Source organism: Ailuropoda melanoleuca, chromosome 10 (genome assembly GCF_002007445.2).
Source record: "Ailuropoda melanoleuca isolate Jingjing chromosome 10, ASM200744v2, whole genome shotgun sequence".
NCBI classification, from domain to species: Eukaryota; Metazoa; Chordata; class Mammalia; order Carnivora; family Ursidae; genus Ailuropoda; species Ailuropoda melanoleuca.
Genome location: NC_048227.1, coordinates 82,477,122 through 82,497,906, shown reverse-complemented (window position 1 = coordinate 82,497,906; position 20,785 = coordinate 82,477,122). Strand labels below are relative to the sequence as shown.

Below are 20,785 nucleotides of genomic sequence, written 5' to 3'. Positions count from 1 at the left end.
TCACCGCTTGCGGTGCTCTCTTCCAACTGTGTATCTGAAAGGCAACTATCATCGTGCATAATTGGGTTATTGATACCAGTTACTGATTTAGGGCTCTCAGGGTTGGCTTGGGTAGAAGAGGGTAGGTGAGGGTGGGTGTGTCCATATGTTGTTATGAAAATCTTCCTTTCAAATTTTTCAAAATTTTGCATGAAATTTGGCATGTACTTGAAAGTAAGCTGGAAATGTCACATCCTTCATATCGGTAGTCTATGACAGAATTTACAAATGTAACTCAAAATAATTAAACTCTTTTTAAGATATTTATTTATTTATTCAGAGAGAGAGAGAGAGAAAGCATGTGAGTGGGAAGAGGGACAGAGGGAGAGAGAGCATGTCAAGCAGGCTCCATGCTGTGCGCAGAGCCAGATGTGGGGCTCAATCTCACCACCTGGAGATCGTGACCTGAGCCAAAATCAAAAGTCAGACACTTAACTGACTGAGCCACCCGGGTGCCCCTAAACTGTTTTATGGAAACTTTCTGTAATGTGCTTATGCATCTTTTTTAAAAAAAGTTGATTTGGGGTTTTAGAGTTAAGTAAGTGTTTATGAATGGGGAAACCTCATTGTTTAAGGAATATTACTTAAATGGTAAGTAATCATTAAAGGTCTCTTCTAACTTCATTTGAACTTGTTCTCTGGTAGTTCTTTCTTGAAAATGCCATTTGCCATGCTGTCATTTCTTTTCACCAGAAACAAATGACAGTAAGCCACCCCCGTGTGTGGCCCGTAACCAGGTGCCTGAGCAGGAGTCAGCATGCCCATTTTCAGATTTCAGAAGTAAACCTTTTGGGGCCAGGAGCCATATTTTCTTTTTTTTTTTTTTTTAAGATTTTTTATTTATTTGACAGAGATAGAGACAGCCAGCTAGAGAGGGAAACACAAGCAGGGGGAGTGGGAGAGGAAGAAGCAGGCTCATAGCAGAAGAGCCTGATGTGGGGCTCGATCCCAGAACGCCGGGATCACGCCCTGAGCCGAAGGCAGACGCTTAACCACTGTGCCACCCAGGCGCCCCAGGAGCCATATTTTCTTACACAAAAAATATTTGAAATCTCATAAATAATCAGTAAATCTGAGAAGTAATTTTCATAATAAGTGTGAGCTACTGAGGGGTTCTTTTGCCAGTTTTTAAAAATCTTACCTTAAAAGAAAGGAAAAGCATAAAGTACCATCACTTAGTCTTACTCGTGATTCTCACTGCCAGGTTCATGCATGCTCCTGATGGGCCTGTCTACAGTTTCTGTTTCCCCTCGATGTACAAATTCTGTGACCTTTAAGAGGTCTTTGGAATGGAGGACCTTTCGATTTGCTGATGAAGCACCACATGCTGTCTAAAATATCATCCCACTAGGTTTCTGTTTTTAACATGAGATCTTAAAAATATGTCAGTTTAAGAGAGGAGAAGATAAACCTGATTTTAAGGTAATTATCATTATCGTCATCATCATCATCATCATTTTGCTTGTTTATATTGTAGCAGAGTGAGCCTGTTAGTGTAGCTCTCTGCTGGGAAAACCCCAGCAGTATCTCACTCAGAGTACAATCCAGTCCTCACTGTGACCAGGGAGCCCCGGGCCCTGGCGCTTGTGTGTCTGGCCCCATTGCTTACAATCTGACTCTATTCCAGGCTCTTAGATCTACCCATTTCTTGAGCACATTAGGTGCCCTTAATCTCAGGGCCTTTGTGCTTGCTTTCCATCTCCTGGAATATCTGCACATCTGTGTGTCATTTCCATCAGGGTTTTACACATAAAAGTTACATCAGTTAGGGGCGCCTGAGTGGCACTGCAGGTAAGCGTCTGCCTTCGGCTCAGGGCATGATCCCGGCATTATGGGATCGAGCCCCATATCAGGCTCCTCCGCTATGAGCCTGCTTCTTCCTCTCCCACTCCCCCTGCTTGTGTTCCCTTTCTCCTGGCTGTCTCTATCTCTGTTGCATAAATAAATAAAATCTTTAAAAAAAAAAAAAAGTTACATCAGTTAGACCTCCTTTGGCCCCTGTCTAAAATGTTAAGCATCCCCTTCCTGCCATGTCACGATCCCCTTTATTGCTTTGTTGTCCCCTTAGCATTTATCTCAAACTTACATTCAGTATATTTTCCTCTTTTTCATTTTTTTGAAGATTTTATTTCTTTATTAGCGCATGCAGAGAGGGGGAGAGGGACAAGCAGGCTCCCCCCTGAGCACAGAACACCCTCGGGGCTCCTTCCCAGGAATTTGAGGTCATGACCTGAGCCAAAATCAGTCGCTTAACCAACTGAGCCACCCAGATGCCCTAACCCCTTCTTTTCATTCTGTATCTCTTAATTTATCCCGTTCATAAAATTCTCCCTGAGTAGAATGCAGNTTACTTTCTTTTTTTTTTTTTTTTAGATTTTATTTATTTATTTGACAGAGATAGAGACAGCCAGCGAGAGAGGGAACACAAGCAGGGAGAGTGGGAGAGGAAGAAGCAGGCTCATAGCGGAGGAGCCTGATGTGGGGCTCAATTCCATAACACCGGGATCACGCCCTGAGCCGAAGGCAGACGCTTAACCGCTGTGCCACCCAGGCGCCCCAAAGATTTTTTTTTTCTTGACTGCTTTCTTTTCAGCACCTAGAATGATGCCTGGTGCAGAGTTGATGTTCAGCGTGTGTTCAGTGACTGAATGAGTTAACTGAGGCTTATGTGCAGGTCACCATAACTAACGCCGTTTCAAGATTTCATTTACTTATAGTGATGTGAGTCTGGTTCTATGTACTCTCATTTTGTAGGTAATAAATAAAAACCCAGGGGGCTCCTGGGTGGCTCAGTCACTTAAGCATCTGCCTTTGGCTCAGGTCATGATCCCAGGGTCCTGGATTCGAGCCCCACATCAGGCTCCCTACTTAGCAGGGAGCCTGCTTCTCCCTCTCCCTCTGCCTGCCGGTCCCCTTGCTTGTGCTCACTCGCTCTCGCCCTCTCTCTGTCTGAAATAAATAAATAAAATCTTAAAAAAAAAAAAAATCCATGAAACCCATGACCTAATTGACTTGAGACTTAGAGAGTTGGTGAGTAACTCAGCCAAATTTACGTAGCAAGTGAGAGACAGAACAGAAAGTGAACTCTCGCCTGTGTGACTCCAAAGCTGGGCTTTTTACATCCAACTGGTGAACCTCTATTCAGTAGAAATTCACTTAGGATTCTGTTTGCTGTTGAGGAACAGACTTTTTAAAGCATTAAATGATCGAAGTTCACTAGCTTAGGAACACAAAGCATCGTATATATTGCTGGATAGAAACAGTCAAAAGGCTACAGTTATGTTTTTACATCATGCGTTTTGGGGGCAGGAGCTGTGTGTCTTTTTATTTTATTTTTAGAACTTGTTTCCCATTTTTGTTGAACTAGACCTGACAAACAGCACCCAGTAAGTTTAAGGCGTGCAGCATGACTTACCTGTGTTGTGAAATGAATACCACAGTCACCACATCCATCATCCCATAGGGATATGGGAAAGAAGAAAAGGGGGGGGTTTCTCCTTGTGATGAGAACTCTTATGATCTATTCCCTCATATAATGTTCTTAAACAGGAGAAAGATGCTTGGAAATTCTCAGAAAAATTAAATTAATAAAGCATATCACTGAAACTATAGTCCTATGTACCAATCGTTGTAAGACATAGTAATATTTTATTAATCGAGTTTACTAAATATCTTTGAAAAGATATTTATCAAAGTATATCATTATGAGAAAATCTGCTCTTCTGCTCATGTGTTTTATCTCCTTTGCAGACCATCCTCCCGTGCTACGGGTCGACGACCGGCAGCGGCTGGCCCGGGAGCGACGTGAGGAGCGCGAGAAGCAGCTAGGTATCCATCCCCGGCCCTCGTCCCATCCTTCAGGGACGCTGTTGTTGAGATGTTGCTTTTCACCTCGAGGCTAGTGGACGCTTACCGCGGAGCACACGGATGTCACTATAATAACCGTGCTGTCTGGCATGCCTTTATGAGTTGTACAGACGGGTGTGAAACAGAATTTAGTATGTGATAGAAACATGGCACTAAATTTTAAGTAACAGGAAAGCCCAGCCCAGGATTAGGGTCATTTTCACTTCTTTTATATTGTAATCACAGTTTAAAGTGGCGCTGGAGAGAATGTATATATGACAGGTGTGGTGGCTCAGGTTACATTTTACAGCTTAAAAAAAAAAAAAGGACAGTAACCTTATGGTTCTGTTTTATGTGAACAGTCGGGAGGGTATACACTGCTAGGGCACTTCCTGCTTTCTGTGATAAAATAATGCTGCTGCCGAACTGATAGACAGATGCGACCAGATGATGCCAAGAAGAGTGCAAAACGTAGTGCTGAGCGGTCTCATTTTTCTTCTGCTACCTAAGGTCTTTGTGAAAGGTTAGCCACTGTGGTATTGGCCATACCATCACCTGGAGAGCTGTGTCCCGAGGACGACCTTACCAGGAAGCCAAGATCAAAGCACCACTGTCTTCTAGAACACTGAGCAAGGATGCTAGTGCTAACTCCTCCTTTACTTTGATGTCCATTTATGCCAAACTGCTAAAACAGGATACTCTCCTTAAGTACCTTGGAAAGACGAAATGTCCGGTCAGCGTGTCTCAGTGTTTTCCAGAATGTCTCTGTGATTTAAAACTAGGACTGACTGAGGTTTGCCAGCATGTTCCCAGTGGATGACCCATACTTTTTCTAGAGTTCCACTGCATTTTGTAAGAATTGGCGTTTCAGTGGGAGAACCCAGCACCTGTACCCCATCTTTTCCATTGTTCTAATCCACAAACCCAAATTTGTGAAATTGACCGGAAGCTGGTTTTCAGAAGTCTGTTGACGTTACTCAGTTCTTCCAACACAGGCCTTTTTCTCTCCTTTGCCATAATGGGCATGCGAGGTCCATTCCTTTGCTGCCAAGGTTTTTTTGACACCAATTTCAACAACTTGGTGGAAGGGAATGAGCCTTGCTGCCTTTCTGTGCCTCGACTTCCTGCCCAGGCTTGAAGTTCCCCGTCGCTGACAGGCCTGCAGGCGGGTGGGTTCCTGGCAGCAGGGCTGTCTGTGGCCATCAGGCTTATGCTTTCCCAGAAGCACTTGGCAGCCTGGGCATTTTCCTCCTGGGAGCTTTGCCCGCTGCACCCTCATTCAGCTTGGTTTGACAAGTAGATCAGAACAGAGGAAAGGAAGAGCTACCCAAGCAGAAAGAGACTCCAGATAAGCAAAAACAAGGAACTGCACACTGTGCTGGGATGGCTGGTATTTGCACTGTCTTTGGATTCAGACAAGGATGCGCTCTTGAGTCCTCTCCCCTCTCTGCCTCATCCAGCTGGGTCAGGCCTTATGCGGTCCCGTCTCCTCTTAGAGTTGCAGCCTGGATTCCTGTCTGCTTGAGTGGAAGTACTCCAGAGCATCAGGAGACTACTGCTTTATGATTTGAATCCCCTTGAGAATTAGCTTTTCCACATTAACTCATACCTTTCTGTTTGCATTTGTCTTTGAAAGCCAAGCACTATTTGTTTTTGCTTTTGTTTTTTTTTGGGGAATGTATGAACATGCTGGTCAAACAAAAATGATTTCACTTCTTATGCTATAAAGTTATAAGACCTATAGCTTCGAGTCTGCACAGTCTCCTGCAAGTTGCCTAGCTTTGCACATTGCATGGCTCGATTTTTGTCTTAAGGTGTAGCCCCTTATTTTAATTCCCATCCACAGGGCGGCACACGACTTACTAATTTATAAATTCAAAAACCGTATTTGCCAGGTATTAGTTTCAGAAGGTAGAGATTGAGACCCAACCTTCGAGGGCTAGCTGCAGGGTGGTGGGAGGGAGATAAAACCACAGCAATTATAATATGAGGTGGTATTGAGAGGGTGTGCGCACGGGTTGGCAAGAACGCGTAGGAGCACCTGACCAGCCTGCGGCTGTCACGTGCCACCGGAGTTCCCCACTGGAGGATGTGGAAGTGCTAGCCAGGAGCATGGAAGACGCAGAGACTGTAGATCAGTGACGCAGGGGTAGGTGGGAAAAGGCGTTTGCTAAAGAGACCCATCGTGTTCCGCGGATTGTATTGTATGGGTCAAAGTAATTTTCGGGTGATTGTATTGTAACTGGACTGTTTTGGTGAGCCAGCATATAATAGACTTCTTATCCCTGCCATGTTAAATATCATGGTTTCCTTAATTCCAATCTTTTGTTGTTGTTAAAAATCATAGTTGTAATCAACTACATCAGTCCTAATTTTTATTTTTTATTTGCAGTAATTGCATTTTCTTTCTAAATTTTAAAGCAGTGTCTTTTTGTCACCTTTTTTTCCGCTTAAACCGTCACAGCAGCAACTAAATCTTGAGAGGCTCTCTCCAATCTTCGTAAATACATGAATAAACGTACATGTAATCACACATACATATATTTGTAAAAGTGTTCTCTAAAACCTAGCATCTAACTTAAATTGTGCCTTACAGTATATAAAGGTGATTTCTTAAAAAAAAAAATCTTTTAGTAAAAAATCAAAGGGCACACCTGAGCAACTGCCCTGAAGCTGTGCTTTGCAAAAACTATAATAGCAGTGGAATATTTTAAAAAGAAGGGGTGAGGGGCTGTCACTTAATAACAGATCTCTGGACTGTGCTTTTTAAAAACAAAAACAGTTGGTAATACCAACTGTTACCAGGCTTTCAAACTTTAAGCTTTTCAAGTTAAAAAAAAAAATTGGAATACATTCCATAAATGCCAACAAAGCAAAGTTTTAAATGATAGGCCATTGAGATTGATTATTCACTGTTGGTTGTACGTTGAACTTGACATTGAAATCATTTAAAAATTTTTGTTTTAATCCACAGTTTTGAAAAAGCAAGGTAGAGAGGGAGAATAAAGGTCTTTTTGTTTTGGGTGGCATGTCATGTTTGTGCTATTTGTAAACAGAGAGGGCCTATTAATAACTTGCTGTGGGTTAAATCTCTGAGTCATGCTTTAATGCTTTTGTGGTAGGATGAAATCATGTGGCTTGTTCTTTCTACATTATCCTTCAATTTTTCACATAAAACCAGTCATAATTCTTCATGTTTGGGACTGTTCTGTCTATTTGGTTGAGCACACGTACTCTGAAAGCTTTATTTTTCTGCCCTAAAGGCTTTATACGTGAAGGAATCTCTCTAACCACACTATTCCATCTGATTCTCTTCAGGCCATTCCTTCAAACTCCCTTCTCTTGACTTCTGTATATTTTTCACCATCTCTCTTCCAGGCTTTAATTTTATTTTTTCCTAAGGGAAAAAGGAAATTCATTTGTTCTCTTTGGTTTCTACTCTCCTTTTTTGATGACATGGGTTCCACATGTTCATTTGCTCATAAGGCAGTCGATGCTTCCCCATTATCTAAAAGTCTGCTTCTGTACGACTAACTTGCTCTTCATTCTCATTCCAAAACTGACTCCTCTGGGTAATATTTGTGGCCCGATCAATTGTACCAATATTTTTCTGGCCCCAAGAAAGAATTTCTTTCAGCTATTTTTGGTACTCATACTGTTGTTAGAGGACTGCCATCTTTCTGACTATCGGTCTTAGCTGTTGGCTCTTTTGCATTATAAAACATCTTTTTCTCTTCCTTGGTGTCTCATGCTGGGCACTGACTAGTCTCTCCCCTGGCCTCTTGGGCCACTTGAGGTTACCAGTGGTGAGTTGGACTGAGCCTCGTCCTCAAGCTGGAGATTCAGCCACCTCTAGCCTAGTAGGTAGGTGGAAGTTGCCACATTCTCTCTGTCCCTCAATCCAGTTAGTCCTAGGAGTTGCTGACGCTGTCTTCAAAATAACTCTCAGGTCCATGCCTTTAAATTTGCTGCCTGTGCTATCATCCTCGTCCAGGCCTTCATCACTTCAGGTCTTACTCACCAGAACTATCTCAGAGATGTACTGCATTTCTCCAGCTGTGTTGCAGTTAGCGCCACTCCCTCTTTTGAAGTCCTTCCTAGTCTTCATGATCTTTCCCCTTGTGGAAGTTTGATCATTTTCTCACTCTACAGTCTACTTCATGTAACATCATATTTTAGCTCGCATTCTAATGCTGTTGTGTGCTCTCCTGAACTTTTCCTAGTTGGATTTTATATAACTTCCTGGTTGCGTTTATTTTAAACTTTTAAAGGGTGTGGCTGATTATAATTTTCTAATTCTTTGTATCCCAATACATGGCATGGTACTAATTATTAAGCAGACATGTAGTAAATATTTGCAGATTTTCCTTAACTCTGAGGTCTTTGATGAAATATTAATAATAATCATGGGCCGAGCAACATTCTACATTGCATTGTCACATTTAGTAGCAAATTAACACCATGGTTGTACTTTTTATTGTGTGGGCCTGCCATAATTGTTAATGTAATTTGTTTTCTAGAATGGCATTTGTTTTAATTTTACATTGTGATAAGCTAGCTTAAGGAAGGGAGAGATTACCTAGAAGGATGGACTAGATGGATTTCCTTTCAGCCGGGGCTTATTTAAGCATGTCTTTGATATTACTCAACATCCAAGCGTGTGTGTATTTTTACTTACTTGTTTATTATCTGCCTGCCCCCATTGGGATATAAGCTCCACAAGAGAGAGTACTTGTGTCATTTTGTCATTTCTGTAGCCCAGTACCTATTAATAGTGCCTGGCACGATGGTTGGTGTCTAACCATTGTTGTTGAACAGTAAATGAGTAGTGAGCCCATCATCTCTCGTGGTTCATTCCCCCTTCTGTTTACCCCCCCTTCATGGACTCTGGGAAGCAAACTGAGGGCTTCAGAGGGTAGGGAGGTGGGGGACTGGGATAGGCCTGTGATGGGTATTAAGGAGGGCATATATTACATGGAGCACTCGGTGTTATATGCAAATAATGAATCATGGAACACTACATCAAAAACTAGGGATGTACTGTATGGTGACTAACATAATATAATAAAAAATTATTATAAAAAAATAAAGATAGGGACCAGCTTAAAATAAATAAATAGATAGTAAGTCTGTGCATGTTAACGTGAGTGAAGATGAATGCAGCAGGTGTACTGCGAATTTGTTAAGACATTACCAAATTATCAGATAATACCTGCCCTTGTAATAGTTAAGTGAAACAAGTCTTGGATTCTTATTCTTAACCATTACCTCAGAGGAACAAGGATACAAAGGTCATCTCTACAATAGTCGTGCCTCAAAACTGTTGGATTTTCATATATGTCATAAAGCTGACAGTCCTACAGTATGTTGACAAATTCAAGAGGGTATTTAAGGAATGCTTAGCTGGTGAATAGTCTTTTGCACTTGGGGAGATACAAAGTTCCCCTTTTTTTAAATGGTACACATTAAGTTTAAAGTAGTGGCATGAATAGTCACATTCCCAACTGGGCCTTTCTAGGGTCCTGTGACATCATGAAAGATTATCAGAGAATTGTGTGATTGATTCATATAGCTCGTGAAGAAAAATTGGAGTTTATAAAATCTGTCCTTCAGTTTATTCATAGGGGTTTTGTAGCTAAGTTCAAATTTGTACAAGAGATCTGTTACACTGTGTTAGAAATCACCAAGATGATATAAAAAAGATTTTGATCTTCAAACATCAATTAACTTATATTTGAGTTTCTTTCTGTAGATAATTTTACCAGACTTCTTCACCTTTCCAGTCATAGATTTTTTTTGCTTTGCCTTTTTTTTCTTTTTTAAATCTCCTTAATTGTGGTGTGTTGTCGACACAGGGACAGCATTGTTAATCAGAGTGTGGTCAAGAGGTAAATGATCGTTTCAGCCTGGCTTGAGTGTTCATCTCAAAAATGTTGATGGGGGATTAGGACTAATTAGTAAACAACCAATAATGCTATACCGATTAAAGTCATAAGTGAGCTGCCCTTGATTTCACATTTCACATTATTCAATTAGCACAGTTGTTGGTTTTGACAAGACTATCCACAAAAAAATATGAGCTTTGGGAAAGCAGTCTTTCTAAACCAAATTGCTACTGGGTAAAGGTTTGACAGATCTGCGGTTAACCTTGGCATCTGGGCTGCTGAAGTTGTCACTTAATGAACATAGAGTACAAAAGCCCTTAAGGCTGTCAGGCAGGCTCTGAACAGCTAAGGGATCTGAATACATGGTAGTGGGAGGGATATGGACATTAGCGCATAGCACAGCGGCTATATCATGAGTCAAGCTTAGGACTGGCGAGAGTAAATGCTTGTTGCGGGATGGATTTGGTAACTCAGAGGCTGAAGCTTTACCATAAAATGAATGAATCATTGTGACTAAACAGCCATTATTTCTTTCTCTCAAATTGACTTTGCCTTTGAGGCTGAAGATGAAAAGGTCTTAAAATCTGAAAAGTAAGGGGTCTTGTAAACAGATGATCACGAAGGATTAGAGTGAAATGTCAATCGGGATCTTCACATCGGATGACCAACTTGTCCCAGTCTAGAGCAGCAGTTCAGTCCCTGGGAGGTGTTGCAAATCGTGTCCTTGAACATAATGGCTCATTGTTGGCTTCTGAGGCAGACAGTCCAGAGTTTAAATTCCAGTTCCACCACTGACTTACTGTGAGACATCAGGCAGGTTACGTCACTTCTCTGTGTCTCGTACTTCTCATAATAAAGTAAGTTTAATAGCAGTGTCTACCTCATTGAGTGGCTGTGAAGATAATGCCTGCAGATCACTTGGTGTCAGCACGAAGTGAGAACTGAAGACATCTCACCATGGCAATGGTGGTGAAAAGATGAGGATGGCCAGCCACGTGATGCCACAGATACTGACTCAGATGCCTGGGATTGGAGAAGCCTAATGTTTCCGAGCTGGGAGAGAGAGGGAGGGGGGGTGTTTGTGTTTCCAGGTCCAGCAGGGCAGGGCAAGGCAGGCCTCAGTAAAGCAGCCAGGTGAGGAGGATAGCAGTGTTTTTTAAGAAGTGAAAGTGGATTAGGCTTGAGGTAATAACTAAAAGATTCCAAGGACCACCATTGATTTGTATGCTTTAGCAAAACTCCATTTATTTTTGCAGAGGCTGAGCACTCCTTAAGCCTGGCCCTGAAGACAGGAGTCCTGGATAGTATCGCTTTCTTTTATCAAAAGTCCTTCAGCTCATGTATGGGGAAGGCTCTTGGTCCTCCAAGGTCTAAACTGCTCTCCCAGCCCCTCAATCCCATATGGCCGTCTACTGTGTGCAGGGAAGAAGGCAGAGTAGGAAGGCTCCTCAGGAGCAGGTGACAGTGTGGCGGGCATCCTGCAAGGTCACTGTTGTTACCAGGCAGTTCTCCAGGATACTAGTCCAACGAGAGGTGAGTGGAAGAAGTTTAAATGACTAGTTGAGAAAGCTTGGAACTAACACTAAAGCCTAATGCAAGTCACTTGGATTGGAGGTCACACAATCCTTTAACTCTTTTAGCTCGCTCGTCAGATTTACTTTAAAACTGGAAATGCAGGTAATCTCAATAATTGTTGAGATAAAGCATAAAGATAAAATGTTAACAGTCAAAATCGAAACAAAAAGAAACCTAATTGTAATTCCACACACCTCCTCAAAGGTAGAAGCAAGAAATTGAGTCCTGGAAGTTGATTGGAAAAGATCCTGGAGATCGTTTTGTACATACCCTCTAATTTAGAGGGCAGACAGGTTGGCTTATTTTCCCAGGGTCACACAAAATTAGTAGCAGAACCAAATCCTGAACTCAGATATTTAGCACTTGTCATTTTCTGATTTTTCAGGATATTACTGGCAATGCTGTTGCCCAGTATTACCAGTAACCGATTCGTATCCGTCCGTGTCTTCATATGGAACTGAGACAACCGCTCTGTGTGTTTCGGAGGTGAAGTGATAACATTGCTCTACTCTCTGCATGTCCCATTTTTCTTTCCGTCACGTAGTAGTGACACATGCACTCACACCGCTGTAAGCCTGCTCAGAAGGACCAGGCTGGGCACTAGATTGCTGATTATGACTGGGACGGGGAGTCACCTGGCTCAGGGGTACACTGTCCTACCTTGGTTCTCCCCATTAGCTGCATCCTCTCTGTGGCAGTAGGGCAGGAGCTGGTCTGATTGTCATCAAGATTCACTCCCGATAATTACCTACATTTACTGAGTTCCTACTGTGTACATGGCACTGTACTAAGCACTCCATGTTACCGGGAGCCCACCTAGACCCTGTCAGGAAGATGGCGCTGTGCAGTTTGAGGATGTGAGACCGCAGAAGTCACTTCCTTGCTCAGAGGCACATAAATGGTAAGTTGGCAGGCCTAGGAGTGGACTCTTTTTCCTGTGAAGCCCAGGAACCCTGCCTTTCATTTTTAATTCCTTTTAGTACAAGAGTCACTGTGTCTTTCTAAATGGAGTCCAAATTGATAGTGGGTTTCTCCTTTGTGTGGCACTGTCATACTGTTAGAGTGTCCCCTTTGCATGGCACTGACATGCTGTTGGTGTCATTAAAGTATAATCGTGGTGACAGCAGCTCAGGGATGGGACTGATTTATTAATGCCCACTATTTCAGGAGCTGCAGTGGGTTTTCATTTTGTTTTATATTATAATCCCAGAGTCCAGGGAAACATTAAAACTTCACAAGAATAAAGGTTAATAGTATTCATTATGATTCTTTTTCTGGACATGCTCTCCTTTTATAGAGCCCCCTCTATGAAATGAGTGATTATGAATGATTTACATAGGAGCAAACTGTTGTATTAGTCTGCTTGGGCTGCCATAACAAAATACCATCAACTGGGGGTTTTAAACAACAGAGATTTCTTTTCCCATCATTCTGGATGCTGTAAAGTCCAAGATCAAGGTTCTGGCAGGGCTCACTTTCTGGTGAGACCTCTTTCCTGGCTTGCAGATGTGTGCTTTATTCTCATATGGTCTTTCCTCTGAGCGCGAAGAAAGGGAGCGTGAGCTCTCTGGTGTCTCTTTTTATAAGGACACTAAGCCTATTGGATTAGGGCCTCAGCCTTTTGACTTCATTTAAACATAATTACCTCCTAAAGGCCCTGTTTCCCGATACAGTCACACTGAACGTTAAGGCTTCAACATATGAATTTAGGGGTTGGGAGGGGGCACAGTTCAGTCCGTANGCAGAGGCTGAGCACTCCTTAAGCCTGGCCCTGAAGACAGGAGTCCTGGATAGTATCGCTTTCTTTTATCAAAAGTCCTTCAGCTCATGTATGGGGAAGGCTCTTGGTCCTCCAAGGTCTAAACTGCTCTCCCAGCCCCTCAATCCCATATGGCCGTCTACTGTGTGCAGGGAAGAAGGCAGAGTAGGAAGGCTCCTCAGGAGCAGGTGACAGTGTGGCGGGCATCCTGCAAGGTCACTGTTGTTACCAGGCAGTTCTCCAGGATACTAGTCCAACGAGAGGTGAGTGGAAGAAGTTTAAATGACTAGTTGAGAAAGCTTGGAACTAACACTAAAGCCTAATGCAAGTCACTTGGATTGGAGGTCACACAATCCTTTAACTCTTTTAGCTCGCTCGTCAGATTTACTTTAAAACTGGAAATGCAGGTAATCTCAATAATTGTTGAGATAAAGCATAAAGATAAAATGTTAACAGTCAAAATCGAAACAAAAAGAAACCTAATTGTAATTCCACACACCTCCTCAAAGGTAGAAGCAAGAAATTGAGTCCTGGAAGTTGATTGGAAAAGATCCTGGAGATCGTTTTGTACATACCCTCTAATTTAGAGGGCAGACAGGTTGGCTTATTTTCCCAGGGTCACACAAAATTAGTAGCAGAACCAAATCCTGAACTCAGATATTTAGCACTTGTCATTTTCTGATTTTTCAGGATATTACTGGCAATGCTGTTGCCCAGTATTACCAGTAACCGATTCGTATCCGTCCGTGTCTTCATATGGAACTGAGACAACCGCTCTGTGTGTTTCGGAGGTGAAGTGATAACATTGCTCTACTCTCTGCATGTCCCATTTTTCTTTCCGTCACGTAGTAGTGACACATGCACTCACACCGCTGTAAGCCTGCTCAGAAGGACCAGGCTGGGCACTAGATTGCTGATTATGACTGGGACGGGGAGTCACCTGGCTCAGGGGTACACTGTCCTACCTTGGTTCTCCCCATTAGCTGCATCCTCTCTGTGGCAGTAGGGCAGGAGCTGGTCTGATTGTCATCAAGATTCACTCCCGATAATTACCTACATTTACTGAGTTCCTACTGTGTACATGGCACTGTACTAAGCACTCCATGTTACCGGGAGCCCACCTAGACCCTGTCAGGAAGATGGCGCTGTGCAGTTTGAGGATGTGAGACCGCAGAAGTCACTTCCTTGCTCAGAGGCACATAAATGGTAAGTTGGCAGGCCTAGGAGTGGACTCTTTTTCCTGTGAAGCCCAGGAACCCTGCCTTTCATTTTTAATTCCTTTTAGTACAAGAGTCACTGTGTCTTTCTAAATGGAGTCCAAATTGATAGTGGGTTTCTCCTTTGTGTGGCACTGTCATACTGTTAGAGTGTCCCCTTTGCATGGCACTGACATGCTGTTGGTGTCATTAAAGTATAATCGTGGTGACAGCAGCTCAGGGATGGGACTGATTTATTAATGCCCACTATTTCAGGAGCTGCAGTGGGTTTTCATTTTGTTTTATATTATAATCCCAGAGTCCAGGGAAACATTAAAACTTCACAAGAATAAAGGTTAATAGTATTCATTATGATTCTTTTTCTGGACATGCTCTCCTTTTATAGAGCCCCCTCTATGAAATGAGTGATTATGAATGATTTACATAGGAGCAAACTGTTGTATTAGTCTGCTTGGGCTGCCATAACAAAATACCATCAACTGGGGGTTTTAAACAACAGAGATTTCTTTTCCCATCATTCTGGATGCTGTAAAGTCCAAGATCAAGGTTCTGGCAGGGCTCACTTTCTGGTGAGACCTCTTTCCTGGCTTGCAGATGTGTGCTTTATTCTCATATGGTCTTTCCTCTGAGCGCGAAGAAAGGGAGCGTGAGCTCTCTGGTGTCTCTTTTTATAAGGACACTAAGCCTATTGGATTAGGGCCTCAGCCTTTTGACTTCATTTAAACATAATTACCTCCTAAAGGCCCTGTTTCCCGATACAGTCACACTGAACGTTAAGGCTTCAACATATGAATTTAGGGGTTGGGAGGGGGCACAGTTCAGTCCGTAGCAGTTGTTGATTCTTATGTTCAAAACTCTTATTTCTGAATGAGAAAATGCAAGACTTTGACATTACCTATTGTCCATAGGGAATATTTTAAATAACTAAACCTCTTAGAATAAACTAACTTTCAGTTCTNAGCAGTTGTTGATTCTTATGTTCAAAACTCTTATTTCTGAATGAGAAAATGCAAGACTTTGACATTACCTATCGTCCATAGGGAATATTTTAAATAACTAAACCTCTTAGAATAAACTAACTTTCAGTTCTTTTTTTTTTTTTAAGGTTTATTTATTTGAGAGAGAGAGAGAGACAGAGTACAAGCAGAGGGAGAGGGAGAAACAGACTCCCTGCTGAGCTAAGAGCCTGAAATGGGGCTCGACCCCAGGACCTGGAGATCATGACCTGAGCCGAAGGCAGACACCCAACCATCTGAGCCATCCAGGCGCCCTTCTAACTTTCCGTTCTTATTAAATAATTGAAATATTTTATGTATTATCCTTCAGTTTAAAAGAGGACATGATCCAGGATCTGCACTTGGTAGTAATCCTGGCAGTTACCAGCATACTCTGCAGTCACATGAGAACTGTTGTTTGCTCTGTCACCTTTGTTTGCTCAGTCTCTGTAAAAGTGTTTAAAGGCACTGCAATAGGATCTCTACTTCCTGGTAGAAAATTGCCTTAGAACTCAATTGGAGTTTGATCGGTAAAGAAATATTCTTTTAAAAGATTATTTGAGGTAAAATTTATTATTATTATTATTAAAACATATAGCCCTGTTGTGATTTATAGCACAACCTTAAGAACTACCTTTAATTTTCTGAATTGAAATGATGGCACATCATTCCATCACAATGATGGCAACAAAGACAAATTTGGCAATAATAGCTAATATTTACTGAAATGTTTAATAAGTGCAGATAATGGTTCTAAAACTATGTTAAGTGTAATTACTTTATTACAGTGAATCCGTGAGGAAGGTCTTGTATTTATCCACGATTTACCCTGACAAAGTGAGGCATTGGGAGGTTAAGTAACTTGCCCAAGACCACACAATTATGGGTGAATGAATCAGGAAGTAGTTCCCGGTGAATCAGGAAGTAATTATTAAGACCCTTGAATATGTTCTGGTTATGAGAAGCACTATGGTGAGTGGGGGGAAGGAGGGAGAGCAATGAAAACCTTTGTTCCCTGGAAATCAGAATAGAAGAAATGCTGAAGTTTGTGGTAGATGTCATAAGAGCAGCATTGACTTACCCGCCCCCCCCCAACAGAAGAGTCAAAGCTCCTGAAGACCTTGAGGGCAGTGTTCCTCCAAATACCATCAGTAGACCACTTGAGACCACCCAGAGTCACCTAGGAGATTTGTTCAAAATTCACATTCCTGGGCCCCATCCTAGAATTGGTAAATCTGAATGTGAGTGTTAGAGCCGAGGAATTTGCATTTTAACTAGTATACTCTCCCCCATACACATCTCCCAATATGATTCTGAAATATGGTGTAAGACCACTGCCTTAAAGGATGGATCAGTTTGGATAAACAATGATGGCCTCTTTCTCAACTTTGCAACCACAGGAGCAAAGAGATGGAAGAAGCATGGGTTGTTGGGGAGGGGCAGTAAGGAAATAGGCCTAATTAGAGTTAAGAGGCTGTTTTGGAGAGCAATGCAGAGTAAGGCCATGAAGGCTATTAAAGACGAGTTTAGGGAGGACTTCAGAAATCAGCGGAGTTTCGGTTTAATGAGAAAATAATCACAAATATTCATGAGCAAGAGAGTAGTCTGATGAAAAACATTATTTAAGGAAAATTAATCTGTGAACTGATGAACTCTAATTTTACAAATTTACCTTACCAGTTAAAAAATTTTCACTTAATATTCCATAAACATTTTTTTTCTTATTTTATCTTTTGGCTACTGGGATATCTTACCAGAAAAGAAAATATTACATTCATAAGTGTCCTCAAAGAATCTGAAGTTTTCCTCAATGTGCGGTATAAAAGTCAAAAGACTGTGTAGTTAGAAAGTTAAGCATTAAGGAGTAGATATTATCATACTGCCTGTTTCCAGGTTTCAGGGTACAAATCCATTTCTTTTTTCTGCCTGTGATCCTCATCCATTGTCAGTGGGAGTATAAATTGGTGAGACCTCCGCAGAGGATTAGTATGACAATAGCTATCAAAATTTTAAGTGTATATTCCCTTTGATTCAGCAATTCTGCTTCTACATGGATATGTTCACATATCTACAGAAGTTATGATAGGACAATGTCACCCCAGGTCTGAACTGATAAAATACTGGAAACTTAGATAATCTATCAATAAGTATCTGGTTATATAAAATAAGGTATGTAGAAAATAGAATACTATATAGCCATTAAGAATGTTGTTGGAGTCGTGTTTTATGTGTTGATATGCCAAGATCTCTAAGATATATTTTCAGTGAAAAAAGCAAGATGCAGAGCAAAGGTGTACTGTGCTACAGTGTATATGGATTTTTACTTGTTTTTTTTTTTTTTTTACATTTGTACAAAAGGTAAAAGTGGAATATATGAGGGTCTGGGGTTAGAGGAAGACCTTTATTTTGCCTTTTAATATTTTGTACTGTTTAAGCAATATTTTGTACTGTTTAAGCTTTGACAAAAGTCTGTCACTATAAATCCACCTTTTTAAATGAACTAAAATGTGTAGTATCATTGAAAGCTTGTTGGTAAGGTATTCCCACATAGGAAAAACAAAAGATATTACGTGCACAGGGTGTGTGATCACAGTAAATTCACCTTTAAAACATGTTAGAATTATGTTCCCCTACTTTCAATGTGTATTCTCATAGTGTTTTTATTTATTCACTGAGTCAGCAAATATTTATTGAGCACTTACTGTGTGCTTTTACTTATCAACTTGGGCCTGAAAATTTCTTTAGAGCCATGGGCTTTTAAACTTGGAAGAAATCTTGAAAATCAATTTCCATGTCTTTTAGGCAAGAGAAAACTGAAATTCGAATGAGTGTGTCTTGAGGTCTCACTACCCATAACTGGCAGAGCTGCTGGGAGAACCCAGTTCTCTCTGCCACCACAAGTCACAAGAGTGATGTCACAAGACAAACTCATCTTGGATTGTCCTTGTCTTTTCACACAAGTAAAGTCAATTCAGATTGCTTTCAGTGGATTTGTCTCCTCAAATGAACAGCTTCGGAAAGGTTTAATGGTAGCAGAAATGCAGAATCTTTAATAGTAAACATTTAGAGGAAATTGAAATGTTCTGAATTTTGATTTTTTTTCTCTTAAAAAAATAACATTTTAACTTATATGCCATGTATTATCCTCAGGGTTTATGCTCTAAATTTTGTTTGGACATTTTTGCCAACAGTGTTCATAGCTCATTTTAAACATCTGTTTAGTTATCACAGGTCAAGGAAGCATCGTACTTAAAAAAAAAAAAAAAAAAGGTTTTGTGGGGTATGTATTCCCCTAAAATGAGGAAGAACCATGTATGTGTAAAGGAGAAAAGAAGCACTCCATCCCGGAACAATATTTTCTGGATTGTGTATTTTCATTCCACCTGTGATAATAATAATCAGATTTATCTGACCAGAGCGTGAACTCTTCAGACACTAGAGCTGCTGCTTTTGTCTCATGTCTCTTAGCTGACTCATTGTGATAAATCTGTAAGGCATTTAGTATATCTTTCATCAGCTATCCATTCAGGTGATTTTCTCCCAAATTCTTTTAATACTTTCAGAGAACTAGTGCTATGTTGAAACACCTGTAGTCACAGGCTTTTGATACGAAGGATATCCCAGTTTTTGAGAGGCTAATGGTACTCTTGCTGTTGATGGCGTCACGTCAGGATTTCACACCAAACTAGAGGACTGTAGGCATTCCCAAAGAGTAGAATTCAGTGCATCTTCTTAAACTTCATTGTTAGACATTAAAATTATGCTATAAATTAACAGTGGTACATTTTTCCTCAAAATTGAAGGAAAGCAAAGGCCAGTCTTGGTAAATACAAAACCAAAGAACCCATATTTGTTCATCGTGGGCCATGCATACGGTACTACCTATGCAAATTTTCTTGTCCTTCCGTTTTTTCAGAGTGAGAGAGGGAGCACGCAAGCAGGGTGGGGTGGGGCAGAGGTAGAAGGAGAATCTTAAATAGGCTCCACGCCCAGGGCAGAACCCCGGGGGCGGGCTCGATCTCACGACCCTGAGGTCATCCCTGAGCCAGAATCAAGAGTCCACGTTAACCAACTGAGCCACCCAGGCGCCCCAGTACCTGTTCAACTTCTGAACCTGCCTGTGTTTGATTTCCCTTGTTTTTCCTCCTGAAGCTGCAAGAGAAATAATCTGGTTAGAACGGGAAGAGCGAGCCCGGCTGCACTATGAAAAGCACCTGGAAGAGCGGAAGAAGAAACTAGAAGAACAGAGGCTGAAGGAGGAGCGGAGGAGGGCTGCCGTGGAGGAAAAGCGGAGGCAGAGGCTGGAGGAGGACAAAGTAAGAGGCCGCCCAGGGCAGTAAATGGGAGGTTTGTCTACTTCAGAAATGTCGCGCTTTTACCCTGAAACCTTCCATTAAGGTGCTGGGATGCCTAGCAACGTTAAGTAGTCAGTTTTATAGATCACTGCAGCTTCTGGGGAGGATGCGGTAGGGTGGGAAGGTAGCGAATGGTGTGACTGTTAGTTACTTCCCTAAAAACTTTAAAAGCCGGGATCTCTGGTCTAGAGCTGTAACTTACTTACGTTCCGTTCATCTGTGTGAAAGTATCAAGATGACTTCAAGGAATTGGGTTTCTCTGGGGCTTTGCTGCTTACAAACATTTTCACATAGATGGTCTCATTTAATCTTTACTCAACCCTTGAGTCTTCCTATATCAGTTTCTGCAAAAATGACCATGTAGACTCAGAATGAGTAAGTCACAGCTCAGTAAGTCACAGAGTCAGGATTACCCACCTGCTCAGATTCTAAATTCCAAGCTTCGGTACCACATTTCTTTAGCATCTGCTCAAGCTAAGACCTGCGGCACCATGCTTACGTGAGTTGATAAAAGCACCACGCTCCTGGTAGTAATAACAAGGGTTCCTTATTTAAGTACCCATCGTTCGCCAGGGGCTTTATCAACTGGTACCTGATGATTTCAATAACCCTCCCAGGCTGATGTTACTCCTACCCTGAGATAAGGTGTAAATGTTAGGAAGTAGGAGTACTAAGGTAAAAATCTCAGTAGTGCCTTTACTCTGTTCTGCCTTAAGTTGAAGAAGCCTCGAACAACCAGGTTGAAACTAATCATCCGCTCCTCTGTTCCATTTAAGGAACGCCATGAAGCTGTTGTACGACGGACAATGGAAAGGAGCCAGAAGCCAAAGCCGAAGCACAGCCGGTGGTCATGGGGAGGCCCTCTCCATGGGAGCCCCAGCATCCACAGCGCAGGTAAACAAACAGGGACCACTTTCGAAAATCACTACTTTCTTCCTAGATGGCAAAAGGGCAGTTGCTGCTTTTTTCTAAGCCTGTGTTTCTAAAACAAAAATCATGCTGGAATGATTAAACTATAATTAAATGATGCTCCTACTGTTTGAGGATAAGAGGGTGATGGAGGTAAGAAGATAAGGTTCTCTCCCTTAACACAGGCTGCTTTTCTCTTTTGTTA

At 41.7% G+C, this 20,785-nt stretch overlaps 1 protein-coding gene across 4 annotated transcripts in view; it reads left to right on the top strand.

Annotated features, from left to right (window-relative positions):
- MAP7 (microtubule associated protein 7) overlaps positions 1-20,785 on the top strand; it is a 174,039-nt gene that overhangs the window by 114,144 nt on the left and 39,110 nt on the right. For all 4 annotated transcript variants that reach the window (XM_034669188.1, XM_019795065.2, XM_034669185.1 and 1 more), the window contains 3 exons: positions 3,790-3,867; positions 19,469-19,632; positions 20,448-20,565. In XM_034669188.1, coding sequence (XP_034525079.1) covers positions 3,790-3,867; positions 19,469-19,632; positions 20,448-20,565 — 360 coding nt within the window. The remainder of the gene's footprint in view (positions 1-3,789; positions 3,868-19,468; positions 19,633-20,447; positions 20,566-20,785) is intronic.